Here is a 25,801-nt window from a genome sequence, read left to right on the forward strand (position 1 = left end):
TGCACATGAAAACTTTGACCTCTACATCTCCCCTTGTTATATGCACACTTTATATTACACCTTCTTATATTTTGTATCTATTGACATAGTTTTGTGGTTAGAGTTTTTGTTTTTAGATTTTACATTATAAGTCAGAATTCACAGCAATTTGTGCACCACTAGTGTAGACTAATAGGATTCTATATTTGTCTATATATTGACGTTACCAGAAAGGCTTGTATTTTTCATGTTTCCATTTGCCATCTAGTGTCTTTTTGTTGCAACTAGTAGGACTCCCTTTATCATATCCTTTAAGGCAATTTAGTGGTGATGACCTCTCTCAGCTTTTGCTTATTTAGGAAGGTTTGTGTCTCCTTCATTTATGAAGGACAGCTTTGTAGTTGGGTGTGGTGGTGCACATCTGTAATCTCACCAAATTAGGAGGCTGAGGCAGGAGGATCATAAGTTTGAGGCCAGCTTCAGCAAATTTAGTAAGACCCTATTTAAAAATAAAAAGGACTGGGAATATAGCTCAGTGGTAAAGAGCCCTGGTTTAATCATATATGTATGTGTGTCCGTCTGTGTGTGTGTGTATACACATGATGTATATATATACATTCACATGATCATATATATATATGATCTTATATATGTGTACGTGTATATTCTCAAACTTATATATTCTCAGTACAGTCTCAAATTTAAACTTTGTCAGAGAAAGAATATATATTTTCAGTTCTCTGAGGACTTGAGTATCTAGTTTGAAGTGTTTTTATTGAATGAAATTCTTTTGCATTGTAATTCCATTTGGTATGATGAACATTTTATTTTCAATAAAATAGGATTGTTTCCTTTAAAAGAGAAAGGCCTAGTATGATTCTTTGCAATTCTGTACCAATCTTTGTTCTTTTTAATGTGAGCCATCTCCATGTTTTCATTTGTAATTGGGCATGTAATAAGCATCCTAACCCATGAAAAAAAGGGCCGCCAGCAAGACTGTGTATCTTGCCTGTTTCTCGTCTTACTGCCATTCTTAAGAGTAAATGACAAGTTAGATGAAATAAAATTTCCTGTTTTTAAAAATAAATTGTGTCAGGAAGCACGCAACTATAATTGAGCACAAGAGATAAAGCATGAAGTGTACTACTGTAAAGGTTAAATCCTAACAAAAATGCAAGACATTTTTATGTTAACAACATGTCTCCTGAAATGCAATAAAGCAACCATGAGATTATAATGCAATTTGAAAGAATTCTCAACATGTGTAGTAATTGATTCCACCATGATTGATTAAAATTTGATACTTTGTTCCAAAATGACTTCATAACTGGCTTGAATAGAATAACCATTGAGAAATCCTGATAGATTATTTTTAAATATTGTCACAGTTTACGTCAAGTATAATTTTTCTAAAGAGAGTACTATATAGAATTTGGAGTTTCCTGTCTTTCTCCATAACAAATTCTGTTTTGGGTCTTCATTCACTGAGTTCTCACTGAAGTTTCAGTTCTGTGGGCAATATCATATTCTTGTTTCCTTTAACATTTATAGTGATCATTGCATTCTTCCTTTGAGAGGTAGGCATTGAAAGGATCCTAGAGCAAAAGCCTGTCTGATCTAGGGCCTTTTTGTTTTCTGTTACTTTCACTGAAATTATATTAAATATTTAGAAAAAAACAGCAATTTAACTTGGTTTAGATATGATATTTTGTTATAACCTCCAGCAGAATGGGTTTTAAGCGGGGTTCCCAGTTCCTGTGCAGTAAGATTCAATGAGGAGGCTCAGTCGTAAAGGTACTATTTTTTTGACCTCTGCAGATAAGACTATCAGATGTGATGTTGTAGCATTGAGTTGTTTTTTAAAAAATAATTTCCACTAATTTAGAGTGACCCTGTCGACCCAGACCAACACTATTCTAATTTCTCTGCCTAGAAAACTTCAGTGTTCTTTTTCTCTCTGTTTCCTTTTCTGTTTCTTCTTCCCACAATCTTTAAGTACCTGCTACTTATGAAGAAATACATTTTTGAGACATAGAACAACACACTTTATTTATTTTTTTTAAAGCAACCTTACATTGAACAAAAGATGCCAGATACCATAGACTTTAAGTGTAGGAAATTTCTCTTTAAATTATTATTTTAATTGTACAAATTTATGCAGTATGGAGTGGTAATCTGGTAGATGTATATAGAGCAGAATGATCAAAATCAGATAGTAAGCATTTCTATCTCTTTAAACTTCTTAAATATTTTGATTAACTTAATGATTACACATATTTTTGGAGTACAATGTGATACGTATAAATATGTATACAAGTGCATGTATATAACGTGTACTGATCAAATTGGGGTAATTAGTATATCTTTCTTATCATTAACAAGTGTACGAAATTTTAAAGGTAACACTAATATATAGCTGGGTGTGGTGGCTCATGCCTGTAATCCCAGCAGCTCGGGAACCTGAGTCAGGAGGATCATGAGTTCAAAGCCAGCCTCAGCAACTTAGCAAGACCCTAAGCAATTCAGTGAGCTCCCATCTCTAAATAAAATGCAAAATAGGACTGAGGATGTGGCTCAGTGGTCGTATGCCCCTGAATTCAGTCCCTGGTTCCGTCCCCCCCCCCCAAAAAAAAAGAAACTAGTATTCAGTTATAAGAATATATCAATCACAAATATATAGAAAATCTCCTTGGGGCTGGAGATGTAGCTCAGTGGTAGAGTGCTTGCCGAGCACATGCAAGGACCTGGGTTCAACCCTCACACCACCAAAAGGTTAAAAAGAAAATTTCTGCTGTCGTGCCATTTTGACCAATTAAATCAAGGAGATGAGAGATCAGTCTTCCAACATACGAGTCTCTGGCTTAAAAATAAGTAGCAAAGCCCAAATGCTAAAAAGGCTGATAACAGAGAGAGGCTTATCTTCCTCTCAGTGATGGGATGACTCAGCACTGGAGCCAAGCCACAGCTGAGTTTCATTCAGTCCATCTGGTGGTATTTGTTTTCTTAATTAGTTGTTTTCCAACATTTAGAAATTGAGAGATTTCACATGAACATAAACATGAATTTTCAAGCTTCTCTTGGAAAGACCAGAATCTCAAGCACCCTGAAGCCTGCTTCCTCTGTTCGCAGCAATGAGCTGAGGTGCGTGGGCACACTGAGTGCTCTGCCCCCTCCGCTTCTCTGACCTCTTCAGGTGGCCAGGCTTCTTGCTTTTACTTAATGGCATCTGAGTTAATGATTCCTGCAATGTACTCATCTCGGACATCAGGGCTGGTCCTGTTTCCTTTTCAAATGTGTTCTTTCGCTTTTCCTCCTGTGCCTTGTTACTACCATCTTGGAGAGGACCCTGTTGCTGTACAGTGAGCAGCCAGAGAGACCTCCAGGGTTCCCTCCTGTCCATCTCTCCCCATCAGTACAACATGCAAACATTGCCAGTAGGTGGCATCCCAGGGGGCAAAGGACAGTAAGAGGAGAGGCAGGGTCATGGCAAGATCAGGAGTTCAAAGCAGTTACCACAAGTTAGACGCTTAAAACCAGAGGAAAGGGGTCAGTCAAAAACCATCAGAATGTTTTTTCAGAAGTGATGGGTGAGTAAAAACCAGGAAGCCAGGGACAAGGTTGAACTAAAAAGAAGGGTGCAAGTGTGGCCAATAAGCACACAAAAAGATGCTCAGTATCACCAAACATCAGGAAAATTAAAACTAAGAACCACAATAAGATACACTGCATATCCACTGAGATGACTAAAATTACGAAGACTGACAATACCACTCAATTGGGAGCAACTAGAATTCTCATATGCGGCCAGCCAGAATGTAAAAAAGGACTAATGCTTTGGAAAATAGTTTGGTAGTTTCCTATAAACACACATTTACTCAAGGAATGAAGACATGAATTCATGCAAACCCTGGGGTATGAATGTCCACAGAAACTTTAGCCACAGTAGCCCCCAATAGGAAGTAATCCAAATGTCCATCTATAGGTGAATGGAAAACAAATTCTGGTGTGCCCATGCAATACAGCATCACTCTGCAATAAAAATGGAACGTACTTCTGAAACACCAACCAATACATATGTTGTTGTCAGAAAATTACACTGAGCAAAAGAAGCCAGAGAGTGTGTGTCTCACAAATGTATAAAATTTTAGAAACAAAACAAATCTTGAGTTATAGAAAATAAATCCACGATGCCATGTGGTCAAAAGTGAGGGGAAAGTGACTGCAGGAAGCAGAAGGAAAATTTGTGGGTGTTGAAAATATTTCTGGGTCTTTATAGTGATACTGATCGAATAGGTGTATGTAGTTGTCAAACTCATAGAACTGCATATTTAAAACACATGCTTATTATTGCATGTAAATTTTACCTTAGTGAAGTTGACTAATTTTTAAAAAATATTTTTACAAAAAATAAGAGAAATGAACAAACAGAACAGAAAACAAAGCAGAGGTGAGCCATATAGGCATAATATATTACAAACAAAGACATGAAAGTACTGACCTGAGGCCCAGATAGATACCTGGGGACCCTTGTAGCTGTCGTAAATAACTTTCTTTGCCCAGAGTTGTTCATACAAGTAACTGCTGTGTGCAGCTTGCCTTAAAGTCACTTTGCATCTTTTCTCAGTTTATCTTCCATTTTCTCTTCACGGTTTCCTGTCACATAAAACCCATCTACTTTATTTTTTAAATAAAGTTTTATTGGAACACAGTCACACTTTTTTTTAACATATTGTCTGCTTTCATGCCACAATGACAGGGTTGAGTATTGGCAACAGAGACTACACAACCCACAGAGCCTAAAAGATTTATTATCTGTCATTTTACAGAAATAATTGAAATCCTTAATATAAAGCAAATTATTATTATTATTATTTGATACTGGGATTGAACCCAGGGATCCCAGGATACTTAACCCCTGAGCCACATCCTCAGCTCTTTTTATATTTTATTTAGAGACAGTCTCACTAAGTTGATGAGGTTGGCTTTGAACTTATGATCCTACTGCCTCAGCCTCCAGAGTTGCTGGGATTCCAGGTGTGTGCCACTGTGCCCATCCTAGGCTCCCAACTCTAATCATACAGACCACCTCATTGCCACTGTCAGTCCTTGTGCATTCTTTCATGCTGGTGACTGGTTTGTCCCCCATAACATGAAATGGCTTTCTTCTCTACTGTCTTCCAATTTCTACACCTAATTCAATTTTTGTTTCTTCCTTGAAGTTATCTCTTGACTGCTTCTTCCCTATTTTAACAAATTTTTAATGAGTTAATGTCATGTAGTAAAGTTACTTTCCAGTTGAATTGCTTCTACCTGTTACTAATCTAGATGCTAGTTAAAGAATTATTTCTCCTCTTTATACTCCTTTAACCTTCTTTCCCACTCCCACCCAATGATCAAGACACTGTGTGAAAATATGTTTTCAATCTGTCTACCTGGTCCATCTTCCCTCCCACAGTCGTGGGTCTTTGTTTTTTGCTAGGACTATTGTAATATTATCTTACACTGTCTCTGCTCCATTTTTTTCTCTTCTTTCCTATGTTCTTCAGCCAGCAGTCAAATGTTATTTTTTAAAATAAATTTTGTTGTTTCATTCCATTCCTTAGACTGCTTTTATGACTTCCCAATGAACTGAGAAAAAGACACTCTCCTTGCTGATGCTGCCACGTCCTCTCTAGGCCTCTTCCCTGAGTCCTGGTGCTGTACCAGTCCTTTCCCAGATCACCACTTCTGTACTGGTTATTCCTCCTCCTCGAATCCTCTCTGCCAGTTACCATGGCCCTTCATCCTCACTCTGCCTGGCTCCAGGAAAGAAGTGCTCCTGTCACATAACCTTACTTCTCTTTCCAGGGAAAGTAGCAGAGTCTGAAATTTACCTTGATTACATCTTTGTTTAGTGATTTACTGTGTTTCCTTCCTCTAGTTAATAACCACCACATGAAGAGAGATTACTCTATCTTGCTTGCCTCTGTATCCCCAGTACTTAGCATGGATTCTGACATATGAAGACGCTTCCTGAGTAATTGTTGAATTAATGAACAGTGAAAACATGATAGTTATTACTCAAGTGTTTGCTCTTCTTCTTTTTTTCCCATGAAATATTATTTTCCTAAAGATGCCCTTTTTTAAACCTTATGTTTACAGGTACTTCTATCCTGACGGTAAAAGCTTTTGCTTCCGACTCAATTCAGGATGATATTAAATACTCAATTTTTAGTGGAAATGAAGATGGAGTTTGTTCCCTGGGCTCCAATTCAGGTAATCCTTCTCTACCATAATATAGCTTTATTTGCTGTTCCATTTAATGTTACTAGTCTACAAAATTTTCAAGGTAAAATTTTAAAAGTTAGCAGGAAATTTTTATAGTAGCCAATGAGAAACTACTGGGAAATTCAGAACTATCTGTGTGTTTGTTTATGTATAGTCACTAAGAATTCTATTTCAACATTTCCAAATTAGCATTTATCCTGTCCTTTGGATTTTTGAAGATGAATTGGTTTCTACTTATAATTTCCTAACCTGTTTGGGAAAATTGGAGATAGAGAGTGGAGATCAATGATACTGAATTTGAATTGAAAATAAGCACACATGTCTGGCCCTAGGGAATTTTCATCAGAGATTCTTCTAATTCGCCACTGAATGTCAACAATGCAACAAGAAAGGACAGCTGGAAAAGTTTCTATGTGGTGGTAAAGAAATTACTTCCAAATACAGCATGTATTAAATTTAGCTTTAATACGACCATTATTGTGTTTTAAATGAATACCAATTGATTATTTGAAACATACTTTTTTGACTAACAGCTATGCAGTAGATGTATATCTATTGCTTCATTGTCAAACCTCAAGAAGAATGGTTTTAATAATTTCTATATTACCATACAACTGCCTTATTTAATCTGTAATACATGCACACGGGAAAAATTGGGAGGGCATAATTTCTTAGAGAAAAGCCTTTATGGTGGCCAGGGCTGGTGTTATGGCTTTTTGGTCCATGCAGCCTTGGGTCAGCAGCCTTTCTGAGGCAGTCTGCTGGAAATTTCCATCCCTTCACCACCCATGGCAGAGTGGAAGAATGACAAAGGAAACCTGTTGGCAAAAGGTGTTTTCAAACACCACCGACCCATGAGCTTTCCCGACCTGGTGTCTTAGATCTCTGGGGAAAGAGCTGAGATTAAACTGTTAATGAAAAGAGGAGAATAATAGAGATTCCATGTTATCCCAGACTATCCGGATCTTTCTATCATGTCCCTCCTGATGTGGCCCACGCGTGACCTTCCCCCGACCACTGGATTACATTATTAAAAGGCAGATAAAATTTACCTAGAGTCAGAACAAGGAGGTCACCCACAGAAATCTACTTTTCGATTAGTTATGTTGAAATTTATGTAAGCATTTTTGAAATATCTATATGATAATACATTAAAATTTATAAAATACCTAATGGACAATAGAAATATAAAAGCCCATGTGTTTGTTATCTGTCTCCAGAAATAAGACATTACTAGAACTTTAGGAAGACACTGTGTATCTTTCCTCCTTTCCTCCCTCTTCCCATTTTCTGCTGCTTAGAAGTATGAATGCATATTGGAATGGCTAAATCAAGTTAATTAGCATATTGTTGCATATGCTAAAGAGCCTCAGGCTCCCTTCTTCCACTCCAGAGGTATCAGTAACCTGAATTGGATATTGATAACTGAGTTTGTTTTCAATGGTATAATTTTCCACTGTGTTCAAATTTCTAAATAGTGTTATTTTCTTTGACCTTCATTTAAACACCATCTCAGAAATGCTGTGGGCCCTTTTGCTCAACATTTTTACTGACTTAAGATGCATAAGCCACCCCCTGTTTAAGAGAAATAGCAAAGAAGGAAATGTACCTGTTTGCATATCTTTTGTTAGGTCTGCCTTAAATATTTTGTACTTTTTCTTGCTGAAGTAAATTAAATTTTTTTTTTCTGACCATGTTGGTATGTATGTTTGAAGTTAACTTTTGTGTTTTGAGTTTGTACCAAGCAAGTTTGCAAATTCACTGATTCTGACATTTTTCTGTACATTGTATGTACACAATCAGTTTCTGAAAATGTCTTCCCCTATGTTTTTTCCCCCTATGTTTATTGGAAGTTATATAACTATTTTTCTTCTTTTAATGGTTAATCTAGCTATTTTAATATTATAAAGTTAGAATCCAAGGTGAGACAAAATCATATGTACTACACAAGGCTTATAATTCTTTATCTCCAAATACTCCTTTTTCTATTTGCATGGTTTGGTTGACCACAGTTTTAGTTCTTTTAATTAGGAACAATTAGAATTTTATAATAGAGTTAGCTGCTTCTTAGCTAATGTCTTTGCAAACTTTTCTTTCTTACATCTCAAACTTCCCTTTATTATCATTTTCTTTCTACCCCAAATAACTCCTTTTAGTGACTTTTAGATTTTAGTTGTGTAAAAAATGTCTTTATTTAATCCTTATTTTTAATGCATACTTTTGCTGGTCTTATAATTCTAGACTCACAGTTAATTTCTCGCCTGTCTTCTGGTTTCCTGCTGTTGCTCTAAGAAGTCAGCAACTGATCTAAATGCCATTCATTTGTATCTTTCTTTGGAACACCAATTTGACAAAGATGGAACCAAATAAATCTCTCCTATACCTCTTTTTCATCTCTTTGTCTTTTTGCTTTTCAATCTGAGGAATTATATTTTTTCATTTTTTTTAATTTCCAGGAATTTTCTTCTGTTCTTTTTATTGTGTTGTATTGTACTATATTGGGTATTGAACCCAAGAGTGCTTTACCACTGAGCAACATCTCTAGCCCTTTTTATTTTTTATTTTGAGACAGGGTCTTCCTAAATTGCTTAGGATGTCATTAAATTGCTGAGGCTGTCCTTGAACCTATGATCCTCTTCCTATCTTGGCCTCCTGAATTGCTGGGATTACAGGTGTGTATCACCATACCCAGCTCTTCTGCTCTTTTTCAAATATTTTTGGTCTTCAAAAAATTTAATCGCTTGTTCCTTGTGCATGTTTCCAAGGTTCTTTTATATATATTTAAGCATGTGGGGCTGGGGATGTAGCTCAGTGTTAGAACATTTGCCTAGCACGTGTGTGTCCCTCGGTTCCATACCTAGCAACACTGCATTTATATGTATAATTCTGAATGCAGTAATTCTACCACTGTAAGTCCTTGAAGTTTTATTCTGCTGTCTGTTGGATTTACTTGTTGTTTTTCGTGGGTCTGGGTTTCTGTATGATGTTTGTACTTGTGAACTATGACCTCCACATTGTCCTCAAAACATTTCCTTTGAAGATTCTTTGAAGCCTGGATTGAATTTGTGCCCCTCAGAGATGATTTTCTTTCCTTCTAAAATTCACCTGGTTACAACAAACAGGAACAAATTTAAATTTAATTCTTTTTGGGGGGGGGTACTGGGGATTGAACTCAGGGGCACTCAACCACTGAGCCACATCCCCTGCCCTATTTTATTTAGAGACAGGGTCTCACTGAGGTGCTTAGCACCTTGCTGTTGCTGAGGCTGGCTTTGAACTCTTGATTCTCCTGCCTCAGCCTCCCAAGTCACTGGGTTATAGGTGTGGGCCACTGCACCCAGCAAATTTAATTCTTAAGAGCTTTTTAAAAGACATTTAACTGTGATAGTATAAGTACATAAACTCAGGCCCAAGCTAATGAATTCCTGGAAGAAATATTTTTTCTCTCCTTGTCAGCAAATGCAAAGTCAAGAAAATTAAGTTTTATGCATCAGTTTTTAATTTTTTTCACATTCATTGTTCATTTAGAATATAACTTTTGGGTTTCTACTGTATGCTGGTTTTTTCCTATTAGCCTTTTAACCTTTGAACCTGTTTTTCACATTCTGAAGTGTCAGAGAGGCATTTCAAGGAAGTCATGGAAGAAGGTCTTGGAATGAACATAGACTTTTGGTGCATGTTTTCCTTCAAGGATTCCTGTTTTCATTGTTAGGGTTGTCTTCTGGGGATTCCTTACATCTGTACCAACTCAGTAATGCATTTTAATATACACATAAACGTGTATGTGCATAGGTATTTTAATCAGTTTTTCACTGCTGTGACTAAGTAACCTGACTAGCACAACTGTAGAGGAGGAAGAATTTATTTGAGGGCTTATGGCTTCAGAGGCCTCAATCCATAGACAGCTGGCTCCATTCCTGCAGGCTTAAGCTGAGGCTGAACATCATGGCAGAGAGTGCAGCAGAGGAAAGCAGCTCACAAGGTGATTTGGAAGCAGAGAGAGAGAGAGTCCATTCACCAGATACAAATATATACCCAAGGCCACACCCCAGTTCCCACCACCTCCTGCCATAGCCCACCACTTCAGTTACCACTCAGTTAATCCTTATCAGAAGATTAAATCACTGATTGGGTTAAGACTCTTACAACCCAATCATTTCTCCTCTGAATCTTCTTACACTGTCTCACATGTGAGCTTTATTGGGACACCTCACATCCAAACCATAACAATAGGTAATGTGCATATATATCATATGCATCCAAATCTTATCAAGCATTTTAGTTGCCTTGATCATGAGCATCATTAATATGTGTATATTATATATATGTATATATATAATCATATATATATATAATCATATTATATATATATAACTGTTATCATGAAGTCTTTTAAATTTTTAATTATGATATTAAATGCATGTCTCATACTATCTTTGACACATTATCATTAAATTTGTGCCTAAAGATACCTAACAGAGATTTTTCTGGATATGTGTATTTTAAACCTTGGATTAGTTAAAATAGAAAACTGGTATATATGATTAAATAATAAAATTGGTCTTTCAAATTGTGGTCACTTTTTTAAAAGATAAAAATACAAAGAACCTCTGTTCCATTGTTACAAGCCAAAGTTTGACTTTTGTATTTAAACTTCATGCTGCTTTGGATTAAAAACATCTATTACTGTCTAAACCAGCAGGAATTTTAGAGTTTGACTAAGACTAAGACTGTGTATGTAAATAACAGATGGTAGTGTTCAGTCCATTATTTGGTAGATTGACATAAAACAAAAATGATCAAACTTTCAATGTTTCAAAGACATGCTTGTGGCAGGAGAGAGTTTAAAAAGCTATTGGGTAACATAAATATTTGTCACATTCTGCTTTGGGTTCATATAGTTGTGTGCACACAGTGTACAAATGACTGAAGTAACCTGATTATTTTATCAAGCATGTAGCATTTGAAGAATCTTAATCTCATTTTGATGTGCATTTTATAACTTGGACTAAAGCTATGTATTAGAAGGAAAAATATTACTGCAGTTTTTTCTCAAGTTAATATACAACTGGCACATAATCCATAAGCAGGAATGTAAAGGTGATATTTGCAAGGCTTCATGCTATAAGGAAAATGTGGACTTCTGCCCATGTCATTAGACAGCCTGGTAGTACTTTCATCTCACTGATGACTACATCTTTGATGTCTCTGAGAAAAATTCATGTGTATCGTTGCAGGCAAAATGTGGATTTAGTAGGTGTGCCAGCCTTGAGTCATCTCATAGACTGGCTATTGTCTTTTCCATTTGCACAACTTTCACAGCATGTGCCAGTTATGATGCCAAAAATAAAAAACCAAGCAAGGAAAGCATTAGACCCATAGATCCATTCCAAGTGCAAAATTCCAATTATCAAAGCGTAAACACAAGCCTTTTATTAAAAACTCCACTTTGATCTGCACCATAATTGGCGCACTTTCTACTAAATGACAGTGGCAATTTAGTGTTGCCTTTCTATTTTATTTTTCCTTTACAAACAGTAACACAATAGCATGATAGCATGATGCTGTGTTTTCTAGAGATCGGGTGAGAGCCATGGACCCACCTCAGACTTGGCTTCCCTACAATTTAGGGGTGTAGGAATCAGCCTTTGTGCCACAGATGTTTCTCAAGACCAGCTACTTTCATCACCAACCCACAAGATACATCTTAATGATTCTGCAGTTGCCAAAATTGGGAGCTACCCATAATTCTCTGTTAGGGGTGTGTTGAACAAAACAGACTGTGGTGTGTAAAATTAATTTGGTCCCAGGACTTAAAATAATACTGAAAATATGATGTCAAAAATAATAGTGAGTTTATGATATTTTAAATTTGATAGTAAAATGAGTTCTGAATATAGAACATAAACAGTTAATGTTTTGAGGTAACAGAATATTAACTATAATATTCTCACACACACACTCCCCCACACACATACATACTCAATATCAAAGATAAAACTCAAGTGTTTTCTGAACTAGGTTGGTTATATGGGGAAATGTGTTCAGGCAGAGAAATAAATATGCTCTTCCAGGCCAAGTTTCTGGAAAAAGTATAGATTCTTTTGCCAGCAAATCAAACTTCTAAAATTCCATGTAGAGATGTTGTATCATGTGGTCTGCACAGCTACCCTATAAAGTCATTATGAATATTCTCATTTCATGGAAAAGGAGCTTTAGCCATATAGGATCTGAAAAACCTTCTCCAGCAAGTCACAAAAATGAGGTGTTGGAGCCATTAATTTAACTAAATGAAGCAACCAATGCTAGGATTTATTCTTGGTTTCATGTGCTTATTTGATAAGTCTCTACTTGATGGAATTTCAGATAGTCAAAATGATAATAAGTGGGATCTGACATTTTGTTCTATGGCAGAGGGGAAAAAGCAATAAAAATTAGAGAAGGCAGTTATATAGAAGGAATTTCTTAATTTAGGGGAGAAACTTGAGCATGACATCATCCCCAAAAGTCTGCTTCCCTGAAAAAGATAGCATCCATTTTTATTTAGTTCTGCTTCTTATATAAGGATGTTCAAGTACTCACGAATGCCTTCTAGAGGCCACACCCTGAGCTAAGTGATGTGATGGAGTGTAAAAGACAGGTAATAGTCCTCACCTTATGGAGCTTATAAACCTGGAGAACTAATAGGCCTGAAACATGTAAGGTGACCGAGAAGGCTGCCTACAAATGCAGATGTTTTGTGAGAGTCTGTGGGCAGCTGGCATTGGGATGGCACAGGGCAAAAAAGATCACTGTAGGGGGCTAGACGTGGGGACAGTTCCAGGCAGATGAGAGGCATGCATGACAACTCTGAAATGACCATTCAGGGGATACTGGACGGATGCAGGTTATGACTGGAGCAGAGAGGGCAAAGTAAAGAAAGATGTGAGTGAAACTTTGCAGGTGGGTGAGGCCCGAGTGAGTGGACCCTTGCAGGTTAAAGATGCTGAACTTCATCCTGTTAGCTGTCAGAAGCCCGTGAAGGATTTTATGCAGGACAATGACAGCATCCATTTTTATTTAGTTCAGAATGGAAACTGGATTGGTGGGGAGACCAGGCTAATGCAGGGGACAAAAAGGGAAATGCTGATGGCTTGGAGGAGGGCAGCAGAAGAGGTGGATTAAGAGACTTTGGAAAGTGCACTTTGCAGATGTGGCAAAGGGCTCCATATGGAGAGAGAAGGATGGTTGAAGAGAGAACTCCCAACCGGGTGCTATGGAGTACCCCAGTAATCCCAGTGACTTGGAGGCTGAGGCAGGAGGATCACAAGTTCAAAGCCAGCCTCAGCAACTCAGCAAAGCTCTAAGCAACTTAGTGAGATCTGTCTCAAAATAAAAGATAAAAAAGACTGGGGATGTGGCTCAGTGGCACAACACCCCTGGGTTACTGGATAATCCCCAGTACCCCCAAAATAAATAAATAAATAAATAAATAAAGAGAAAGCTCCAGATTTTACATATTTTATGGATTCTTTCCCTCTACATGTTTAAACCCTGCAAATACCTGTTAGTTCACAGCTCTTTCCACAATGACCATCGTCAGTGGGGACGAGAGGCCTGCCAATGGGAGACTGGTGGGAACGTGAGCCTATGAGTCAAGGGTAACTTGGATCTCTTTAAAAATAACACTACATTCTCTCTTTTCTTTCTCCTTGGGAATAAAAATAGGACAACTCACTGTGAAAGAACCCAAATTCCTCGATTTTGAAGTCAGAAATGAAATGCAACTCATCATTGTAGCTGAAAGTGGCGGGCACAGAGCCTACAGCAAAATCGCAGTCTTGATACAGGATGTGAATGACAACTCGCCATGCTTTGGGCAAAGGTTTTATCAAGCTTCAGTGTCTGAAGGCCAGCCCTACAACACTCACATCATACAGGTGAACAGAAGTGTGTGTGTGTGTGTGTGTGTGCACTTGTGTGTATTAATTATTATCAGTGTACAACAGAATGTCAAAGGCTTCTGTCCAACACATTAATTAAAATGTAAATGTCCCACTGGGAGTGGAGGTGCATGCCCATAATCCTAGAGGCTCTGGAGGCTGAGGCAGGAGGGTCACCAGTTCAAAGCCAGCCTCAGCAACTCAGCAAGGCCCTAAGCAACTTAGTGAGACCCTGTCTCTAAATAAAATATAAGAAGGCCTATGGATGTGGATCAGTTTTTATGCACTCCTAGGTTCAATCCTCAATACAAAACAAAACAAAACAAATGTCTCCAGGTACAGCATTTAAGGGTTGAATGAAACCTTAGATTGAATGAAATCTGAAATTTCTACATTCACTCTTGTTCCTCTTTATTCATTCAATGCTCCATTGCTGCCCACCTGGTTTCTCTAGGGACTCTAACACTGCAGGCACTAGAGGGACACTGCAGGACCACAAAAAAAAATGACTAGACTTTCAAATATGTACAGTTTAGGGGGGAGGTTGGAAATATAAGTATAAAATCAAATGTTATACAATTAATGTTATAATAGGATCTTGCAATGAGTGTCATGAGAGCAAACAGGAGTGATTCACAGTCTCCTCTTGGAGGGAAATGTGACACTTCACAGAGGACTGATCTTTGCATCAGATCTTACAGGTGAACAGGCAGGTGGACAGATCCTCTGTGTTTCAAGACTCACCTCATCTCACTGATGAGCCCCTAACAGTAAGAGAATCTGTTCACTGTCTAGTGTTCTAGCTCTAAGCCTCACCCATTCTGGGTAGTGTTTCTTCTTGCTTCAGGACTAGTGCCCATTTTTTCCTTTCCCTTCACCATTAAACTACATTTTGTAGTCAAGAAGCTGGGCATCAAAGGATCTGCAACTTCCTGCGAATCCGCAAAGAAAATCAGCATAAAACCATCTTCCTGGTAAAGATAGCCATAGAATGGGCGTTGCCTTTGGCCCCTGGAACGCTGCTGGTGTGACCAGCACCTCATACTTATCACATCATGGGTTTCTTCTCTGGGCTACATATTTATATGGAATGCTAGCATTTTCAAGATAAGATCTCCAATACTTCTTTACATACAGTCACCTGAATATATAGAAAGACGCCTTCTTTTTACTTGAAGTGCAGTTCCTGATGCACACGCGCCCCTCTGTTGCGGGGGACCAGTTGAGTTGCAGCTCTGCTGGAGGTTCAGCTTCATGCCCCTCAGTGCCACACACACACAATCCGGGATCCTGGTGTCTATTATTGCAGATTTATTTTGTTTTAGAGAAGCCTGTTTTCTCCAGTCACCAACCTGGTGCACAAGTGCTGTCTTTACTCTGATTTCAGACAACACTGGGATGTTTAAGAAAGTGATGGTGGCGATGGCAGATCCTTTTGCAAGGAGGATTTCTGCATGGAGGCCTGTGGCGTTGCCCTTCTCTGTCCCCCATGCTAATCTGGGTAGGGCCAGACTGCTCCCTGTGGAGTAAGTGCTCGTGAGGATGCCTTCAAAGCCCAGGTGCCTAAATCGGGGAGAATCGGGTTCACCAGTGCCTCAGGTTATTGCAGACTTCTAGAAGGTTGAGTCAGGGATAGACATGATGCATTTTGTTCTTCCCATTTTTGGATTGCTTAGTTCCTAGGAAGCTAGCACTGCCATTCTCTGTCCTGCTAGAAAGAGGTTATACCAGGCTACTTCCTGGGTTTTGCTACCTAACTGCGCACAGGCCATTTTGTCTGCAATTCTAGAAACTTCCCTTGAGGATCTGCTCCTCCTTGCTGGGGTGCAGACTTGGCAGTTGTATCAAAGACTGACTAACCTCCCACCCTGCCCCACCAGAGGTGCTGTGCATTGCCTTAGTCTCAGTCAGACGGACTTTCTCTTGGAATTTGAAGGGACATCAAGACAGACAGAGCAGAGCTGATTCATCTTGATGGCAACAACCCGAGGAAGCTGTGCTGTAGATCCCCAGAGTTGCTCAGATTCTTGTTCACCAGGTAGTTATCTTGCCGATGCATACCTTTCTGAAGTTAGCCGTGGTGCACACATGTTACCAGCATCCTAAAACACTGTTCCATGTCCTTACAAGGCCCACCTTCTATACCACTTCTAAGTATACACCTCAAGGGATGTGATGGGCTGTATTTGTCCCCAGTTGGAGACTAGTTTCTCTTCTTGGTGATCCCAAAGGACACCATGTATTGATGCCTTTCTGTACCCCATAATTGGCTTGTGCACCCTCCTGATGAGGTCCTGAATGCTTCACTAGGGCCACTAAGATCTGGTGGCAGTGGGAAGGATGGATCAAGAGAGTAAGGATTAGCAGCAAAATCCCACTGCGACATCCAAATAACAGCCCAGGAGAGAGAAGACAATGGACATAAGCTAAGGCTGAGGGGCACAGAGTATGTAGAATTTTTTTTATTAATAAATCAGAAACTTATTCTTAAATAAGATCTTCAATCCATTGATCTAATTGATTCAGTGATTAAAATTTAATTACACAGTACATCTCCATGGAGAATGAGGCCAAACATTTTTTCCAGCTTCAGTACTACTTTTCTAACTCATCAAATCAAGTGATTGGGATCTCAATTTATTAGCACTAAACCTAGGCTGTATCTTTTTTAAAGATCCCTTTAAGTTAAAACTTGAATCAAACATAAAAAATCTGCACATGGCTTATTTTATAGGTGATGGTTTAAACAGGAGGATAAAACAGCAAATGAAAATTATTTTTCACCATATGAAGGTTTCCTGTAACACTTATTTCCTTTTCTGGTGCCAGCCTGAATCCATATACAGCTCTGGAAATCTTCTATTCAAGCAAATTAGATATTTTTTCCAGCAATTTTGCCTATTGCACAAAATTATAGCTCAAGAACATGTGAAAGTTATTTGGAAATCCTTTGGATGAGTATGCAGAAAATTTCATTTCCCTCATCACGCACTTTATTATAAAGTTAAATGTAAGCTTCAGGCATTGTTTTTTATTTTTTTGAATGTTTGTAATGGTGGTTTTTAAAATGCATTAACAACCTGTGATTCCTTTGTAATGCATTTCTCTGAAAAGCAAGCTTATCCCATATTGCAGATTAAATCCTATCTAATGGAAGAGTCGGTTCCTCATAGGTTTTTGCTACTGACCTGGACAGTGGGTTAAATGGCCTTATTGAGTATTCCATTCTCTTGGGCAACCAAGAAGAAGCCTTCCAGATTGATGCTCTGAGCGGGGTGATAACAGCAAATTCGATTCTGGATTACGAGGCCACCAGCTCCTACAGGTTTGTCCAGGATTCATGTACATTTGATCCACTTTTCTGCTTGGTGTCTAGTAGAGTCATTGCTTGGGTCTCAACATCCTGTATATGGGAGCTTAACTGTAAAATGTGTTTTCTTTTGATCCCGTTTATGGTTACCTTTTTTGACATGTAAAAATAGTCTTAGAAATAATTTTGTATATGGAAAAAGGAATGAGACCTGATCTAAGATTTTAGGAATTTGTGATGCTGTTAAATGTAGAGAGAGATTAAAAAAATGTTTGTGACATGCCTTCTGAACCATAGCACCCTCTGCAAATGTTTACTGTTCTTATTTTTAAAACAGTGAAGACGGAATGAAAAATTCTTTATTCTTATTTTGTGCACAAAAGTACAATGTTGTCATCAGGGTTCTTGTGGCAGTACTATGTCCTAACTGAAATAATAGAAATGATCTTATTAAAAGCATATGTTTAAAGTTAAACTGCTTTTGTCTGGTATGCCAGCCTCATCCAAAACACTATACAGGAGAGAGTAATAGTGTCACAGATCTTCTGTGTATTTTTAACAGTCAGTGCTACAAAAGTCTAGAGTTACATGCAGAGATATTTGTGGCATCTCAGTCTGTAAAAGCAAAAGACTCTTGGGAACCACCACAAGGAGGTACTGCAAAGGACAATGGCATGACCCTTCCATGATACACCAAGAAACTCACTTTAAAAAAGAAAGGGGTGTGTCTGTGTTTGCTGCTGAGGGGAGAAAGCTCTAGAACATGTGGTGTGTAGTGCTTACACGGTGTGACTCTGAGGAAAAGCTCCCGTATGTACTTGGGAAGCTTCTGGTAGGTGCTGTTAACCTTGTTTGTCTTTGGCTAATTGGGTGAGTGTGTTGGGGTTAAAGAGACTTGGCTTTCTTGTTGTACATTCCAGTGTGCTTTATATTTGTTTAACCATTTTATGTTTTTTCAAGAGCATTTGCATACACACTACAGCAGTGCCCCTTTATCCTGGGAGATGTAAGACTGCCAGAGGAAGCCTGAAACCCCATGAAGTAGTGAACCCTATAGATGTTGTATTTTTTCCTATATTCCCTGCAGCATTACCACATGGTACCAGAGTTAATCTGTTCTGCCATGTTTTATGCTCTGGTGCCTCCTTGGCATCACTACTCTTACACTTTGGAGATATTATTAAGTAAAACAGGGTTATTGAACACATTCACTATAATACCACAACAGGCAATCTGATAATCAAGTGGTACTAAATGACTAACAAGTGGGTAGTGTATACAGTGCGGATACACTGAACTAAGAAATGATTCATGCCCAAGCAGGACAGAGCAGGACAATGTAAGTTTTCATCACACTATCCAGAATAGCATACAATTTAAAAATAATGAATTTTTTATTACCAGAATTTCCATTTAATATTTTTGGGCAACAGTTGACTTGGGAAATTGAAACTGGGAAGTAATACCACAGGTGAGGGAGGGCAGACACCATTTTATTTCATTTAATCCTTACAGCTACCTCACAAGGAAGTTCAGGTTGGCATTTCATATTTACTAATCAGGCAACAGAGATACACTAGCTTGTTCAGGGTCACAGACTATTTAGGGATCAAACTTGGACTTGCACTTAGCTATTCTGATTCTGAGTCACACTATTACCGTACAAACTACAGAGCAGACCTCTTACTCAGAGAAAAAGAGATATAAAAATGGCTGGGTCAATATTCTCCTATACCAGACTTCTTTCATGTTTTATGAGGAAAGTGGAATATATCAATGGTAATAAACAATGAGAACTGATTAAAATAGAATAGGTTCCTGGATGGATTGAAATAATTAGCAACTAAAAACCTTCCAACTCTAAGAGTTTAATCAAGTTCTTTTTCATTTAATATATTTCAAAATATTATTTCCAAAGTACTTTTTAAAGTTTAAGACCTTGCCATGTATTAATTATTAGGAAATTTTTAAGTTATATTTTAGTGTAATCAATTTTTATGACACAATGTGTCAATATTTAAAAACCTATTTCCACCACATTGTTTCTTTAGTAATTTGAGAATGAAGTATTTTTTCCCTCTCTGTGGATGACTGTAGGTAAATCTCGGTGCTACTTGAGTGATGGCAAATCAGAGATGATTGACAGTGCTGTGTTGCAGGAGCTAAGCATTTCCCAGTTATAATTGACTTTTCTGTTATAGTGTTCCTCTTATTCAGTGAAGTCTAATTAACAATTAAATCTAACTTCTTTCAACTTTTTCCTATTTGCGTCATGGTTTCTATGTTCCCAAGATCTAAATTGGTCCCAATATTTTAAAATGGATTTCTCCAAATCCCCATGAAGAAGTTAACTCAAGACTGGGAAAAGTGAAAACAAAGAGAAGTTGAAACCTATCCACCCCTGCCACACACACACACACACACACACACACACACTCCACAGACACATGCATGCCCACGCTCACACATCATCTCCAGCATTACTAAAGCAATAAAGTATTTTAAGCTTCTTGCCTCTCCGGGTTCTCCTCTAACCCACTCCCAACCCCTGCCTGCCCTCTGGCTTCCATTTTTCTTTTTTTGAGCTTATGTGGTGATAGGGATTGAACCCAGGCCCTTGTGCCTACTAGGCGAGCACTCTGTCCCTGAGCTACATACTGAGTATGTAGCAATGAAAATTATAGGATGATTTTCCTCTCATCTGCTACACCCTGGGTGAATGCTTTGGAAGTGCTTTCATTTAGTTTTCAACTTTACTTTTAAAGTACTGCTATTTTGTCTCATTGAGGAAAATATTCCTAATCCCAAAACTTGGTTTTAAAATATACATTGAGGGAATAAAAGGACATAGTGTCAGTTATGATTTTACTAAGCATAAATAAATTAAATAATTTTAGTTTTCATATGAGGGCACATTTGATAAAACTCAGTGGGAAGGTGACAAATTATCAAATAGGCATTAAGCTTTGTCTGATTGATTTATCTAAATTTATAAAAACTGTCTACCAGAAAAAAAGCCAAAGATACAAAGACAAATCAGTCCTTGTTCTCAGGGAGATTCATATTGGGGTCCTAGTAAAACCCCATGACAGCATATTAATAATCACAACAGTAGCCATTTATGGAGATCCTGCTTTACATTTACTATCTAATTGAATTCTTATAGCATGATGTACAAAATGAAGGTCGTAAAATTCAGGTAAAGTTGCTTGGCCAAAAATAAAACTAGTAAATGATAAAATGTGAAAGCAGCCCATGAGAATGGTCATAGTAGAGCTTCCTAGAAGAAAAAATTAAAGTTTGAAATAATGTTAAAAAATAAGCCCCAGCTCACAACTGTGAAATAGCACTTCAGTGTGAATGCCAAAATGAAGTTTGAGTTAATGGTTTCTGCTACTGGACTCATCACTGATATAGACATATCATTGTTTAATTTGGCAATTGGTATTCATATAAGCCTTGTGACATTATAGGGCCCAAATTTTTAATTTTTTGAGGGACTTTAAATAAAAATGAGCAAAAATCCAAGTCAACTGATTGTTTATTTAGATGTTTAAAAATTCAACTTCTATGGCATAAATATTCAAGATGAAAAAGCAATTGTTTGTCAGAAGCAACGCTCAACTTACAGTACACTCTCCATTTAATATTCACTGTGACTAATGAGAAACACAAGGAAAGCAATTGAGTATACAGGGTGAGAAATGGACTGAGGTACTAATGATCTTTTCCAAAATATTCAACTTATAAGCATCAGTGTTGGGAATGGAACCCCAGTTTATGGACAGCCTATGGAAAATGAATGGAAGTCATTTTAGTCAGAAGGTCGTGAGGAAGGCATGGATGTACTACAGTATTTTGTATGCTTGGAAATAATGAGCCATGGAATATACCTGAGAATCAACTGAGTGTGTAGTAACCACAGAGGTTGGCAGGCTGCAGGTAAATTTTGAATGATTTTATATCACATATAATGAAAATTGTACTTTATTCTGTGGCCATAGAAAAGCATGAGCAGTTGAATGAATGTTCTCTCTTTATTTTGTAAAGCTATCTAGTGATGGATGACAGAAAACTTGCTTCAGGAAGACAAGGCAGGCAAGTTAGGCAGCATCTAATAAAGATCTGTTACCCAGATGAAGGGACTGTGCTTATTGGTTTTCCTTTATTATAACAAATACCAGAGATAAATCTACTTAGAAAGATAAAAGGTTTATTTCAATTGAGTTTTGAAGACTTCAGTCTATGATTAGTGGGCCCATTGCTTTTGGGCCTATGGTGGTGCAGTAGCTCATGGGAGGGAGCATGTTTTAGAGCAAAATCATTATCTCATGACTGGAAAATGAAATAGGAGGAGAGGGAGGAGCTTGTATCCCACAATGCCCCTTGAGGGAACACTTCCCATTATCTAAAGACCTCCCTCTAGGCCTCATCTTCTAGAGGTTCCACTGCTGTGGAACAATCCTTTAACATGGGCCTTTGGGGGATATTCAGATACAAACAATAGCAGGGACATACTTAAAACTTGATCCAGCTATGGGACCATAGGGACTTGGTGATAATTTTAATTTATTGAATGTAGAAGGAAATAGAAAATGGCTCTGAAATGTCTGCCTACGAAAGACAGGGGAATAGATGAGGATTAAGAGTCAGTGCAAGAGCAAAAGTAAAGATTCCCATTAGACAGTTGAAAATCGTGATCTGAAACTCAGAAAAGGAATCTTGAGTCAAGATTGTAAGTTGAGGTTTATCCAGAGAAAAGGTGTAAAACGGAACACCCTAGGGAGAGCCTGGAAGATGAGCCTGGGAGGTGGTGAGTTATCGCCTCTGAGGATCAGACAGAAATAGAAACCAAACTCAGGGGATAGAAAGAGCCAGAAAAAGAAGGTGTCCTGGAAACCAAACAGAGAGTTTGGATTGGGTAAAAGAACAAGACTTCAAACTGTATTGGGTTAGAGTTTCTAGAAGTATTCCTCCCTGTAGGAAGTTTGCAAGAAATAAGTTTGTACTGAATTGGTTTCTAGCAAGATAATTTACCAAGATAATTCATATTAATTTTTTGAGGGACTTTAAATAAAAATGAGAAAAAATCCTAGTCGACTGATTGTTAATTTAGATGATTAAAAATTCAACTTCTATGGCATAAATATTATTATTAATATAAAGTTGTTAAATTAACATTTAAATTAAAAACTAATTTTCATAAACAAAACTATTTGATGGATTAAGTAAGCAAATACACCTTCCCATTACAAACATGTATTACAGACACCATTATTCTTGGATGATCAAACAACAAATATTTCTTTGCCATTCGCTATTATTATTATAAGAGTGTCTGTGAACTTCAAAGAAAGGATTTTATTTAAATTTACATAAAAACTTTTGGCCTCATCTGACTGATGCTTTTTGCTCACTTTCCTGCGGGAGTCTCCTGAATGCAAATGTTCTCTGACCTTGTATACTTGACAAAGACCAAAATATTAGCACAGCACTTTTAGTTTTCTGAGTGCATATGGCAGGATTATTTCCTTTGAAGAAATTTCAACGAATTCCATTGTGATCTGGCATTTCTTTTCATTTCAAACAAGGCCAAATAAGAACTTGAAGGTTTATGGTGTTTATGTCCACAATTTGGAAGAGACCTATGCATGGAGACCCACCAAAATGATAGATAGAAAGCAGATTATGAGGGAGAGAAGAATGACTAAAATAGGAAGCAGAGACAATTAGAACGGACTACTTCTTTTTCAGCAATGCCATATTAAAAGGAAGGAATGTCATATGGTGGTAACCAATGGGAATTCAGGCTTGACACTAGGGTGTACTTTCAGAATGGGCTGGATTTGGGCAAGCTTTGGACCAAGCTCCTAACATATGGGCTTTTGGGAGACATTTCAGATCTGAACTATAGCAATGGCCTTTTATAATACATACTTAATATTATATGACTATCTAAATGTTTTCTTCATAGCCAGATATGTGATTTTATTTCCTTTCACACACTCCCCCTGCCAAAACCAAGCTTCCTTGAGTTAATTACCACCAATCGTTTTTGCTCATCTTACTCAATTTGCTATGTCCATGTATCAATTTCTTATAAATGGTCCATCAGCTTTGTTATTCCACCCATCTTTTTCTCTTCCAAATGCCTCTCATATCAAATAATCTATCTAGTTGCTTTTTTTCCCCCTGAGGCCTCGTTTCTGCTGCTTTATGCTCTCCTGTGCGCTAGCCTGGAGGGTTTGATTCAGGGATCACTGGTTTATCCCTCACTATTTTGGACCCAGAGTTTCCAGATCCCATGCACTCCCTTCTAAGTTCTTTTCTCTTCCAGTAGCTTTGTAGGAAAAGTTGCCAGAGATGTAAATTATCTGTGTCTTTGCATGTTTGAAAATGACTTCATTGTACTCTCACATGTGATGTATGCAATAGACAATACAGAGGTTGACAAATATATTTTAGAATTTTGAAGGCATTGTTCTTTTACCTATAAAACCCATCATTGCAGTTGGGAAGTCTTATGTATTTCTAATTCTTTTACTTTGTATGATTTTTTTTCCTTCTCTATGGAAGGTTTTAGATTATTTATTTTGTCCATGACATCTAGAAATGTTATGATTATGTACTTTGGTGTATTTCTCCTCTTTAGTTCAGTTTTCTTTAAATAAGGAGACTTTTGTTCCTATTTTCATGTATTCTTTCATTGATAACTTCCTACCCTCTGTTTTTATTTTTTGGTTTGTATTTTGTTTGTTTGTGTTGTTCTATTTTCCTGTTCAATCAGTTGTTAGATCACGTCAGTGTATACTTTGTTAGCTGTATATTATTTCTACTTTTTGTATCTTTCTTGGTTGTTTTTTGTAATTTTAGTTTTCTGGAATATTATCTTAATTTTAATCTTCTTAATTTTTATTTATTTTCTAGTTTAAAATGGGATATATGGCTTTCTAGTTCTAGTTTTTATTTATATCTATCTGTATATCTGTATCTATCTATATAGAGAGATGTAGATATAGATAAATAGATACATTTTTACTTCCAAAGGCTCTTCCATGATCCTTGATATTTTTTTTGTAGTATCCTGTTCTTGTTTTATTAATGTGTTGTCTTCTGATATCTCTCCAAGGGCACTCATTAGAATTGATTTTATATTTTCTTTTATTCTTTTCAATATCTGTTCCCACTTGGCTCCTTTTTTCTTTTTCTTTTGAGCTCTCCTTTTCTTGCTGGGGGCTTACTGATGATTGCCGGGTGTGATTTAGGCAACAGCAAAGTTATTAGAATCTCGAAATGAGCTGAATGAGCCTGACTAGCACAATTCACTTTCAGATGAACCAGAGAGGACATAGACTGTTTTCCAGATGAAATTCCAATGGCCATAGATAGAGTCCACTTATCTGAGGTGGGGACTTTCATTTCTTCTGTAAAAGTCCCTCAATATTAATTAACCAGCAGGAACGTCATCAGGCATTCTTTTGTCTGGAAGTGAAAGGCAGCAGGCAGAGGGACATGATTCTTCTGAATTTTGGTTCAACAGAGTCTTCCTAGTTATATTTCAACACACCCTTTTTCATGTCTTGGGTCTCTCCTTGTTTACCTGGAAAAAAAATAACCCTGCTCTTCATTCATCCTTCTATTTGGATGTATTGCTAAATATAATTTATTCTTAGAGCAATTACACGTCCATGGCAAAATTGAGAGGAAAATATAGAGCTATTTCATTATCCCTATCTCACACATATGCAGCAGAATCCCCACTAGAGCAGTACATTTGTTATGATCGATGAAGCTACACTGACATATCACTACCACCCGAATCTGTAATTTAAATTAGGGGACACTTTGGGTGTTGTATATCCTGAACACATTTTAATCTTTGATTTTCTCCAACTCACTCATCTATAACCACTCTTGAATCTTCTTATATCTTTTAGAAATGTTGATGCTTCTCACCTACTCCATCCACTAATATTTTCTCCCATTTCTTTTTAGCCTTATGGATTTACACATTATTTTAGATTGCCTTGCTATCACTTTTGTAGAATCTTGGAAAGAAGAGGATATAAACTTGAGAAGTCAGATTACCATCTTTAACCAGAAGTCATACTTCTTTTTTAGATGGTTCTGATACTGACTGATCACTTTTAGTTTCCTTAGGATTTGAAAAGGAATGGAAAAATTTTCATAGACATTTAAAATATAGATGAGAAAGAGTTTTTGAAAAATTTCCTACCAACATATTTACTGTTTTAAGGCAATTACAAAAGATCCTGTCTGGTCAAAGGCCTCATTTAATGTTTAGCATGGTGAAAGAAGTTTC

The 25,801-nt window shown here is 37.4% G+C and overlaps 1 protein-coding gene across 1 annotated transcript in view; it reads left to right on the top strand.

Moving 5' to 3' along the window:
• Dchs2 (dachsous cadherin-related 2) overlaps positions 1 to 25,801 on the top strand; it is a 259,692-nt gene that overhangs the window by 218,542 nt on the left and 15,349 nt on the right. Inside the window, exons 14-16 of the mRNA XM_046459227.2 lie at positions 6,121 to 6,234; positions 13,954 to 14,165; positions 17,342 to 17,493. Coding sequence (XP_046315183.1) covers positions 6,121 to 6,234; positions 13,954 to 14,165; positions 17,342 to 17,493 — 478 coding nt within the window. The remainder of the gene's footprint in view (positions 1 to 6,120; positions 6,235 to 13,953; positions 14,166 to 17,341; positions 17,494 to 25,801) is intronic.

Source organism: Marmota monax, unplaced genomic scaffold, assembly GCF_021218885.2.
Source record: "Marmota monax isolate L192 unplaced genomic scaffold, Marmota_monax_Labrador192_F-V1.1 WCK01_AAM20220418_F8-fsc00002, whole genome shotgun sequence".
Lineage (NCBI taxonomy): Eukaryota > Metazoa > Chordata > Mammalia > Rodentia > Sciuridae > Marmota > Marmota monax.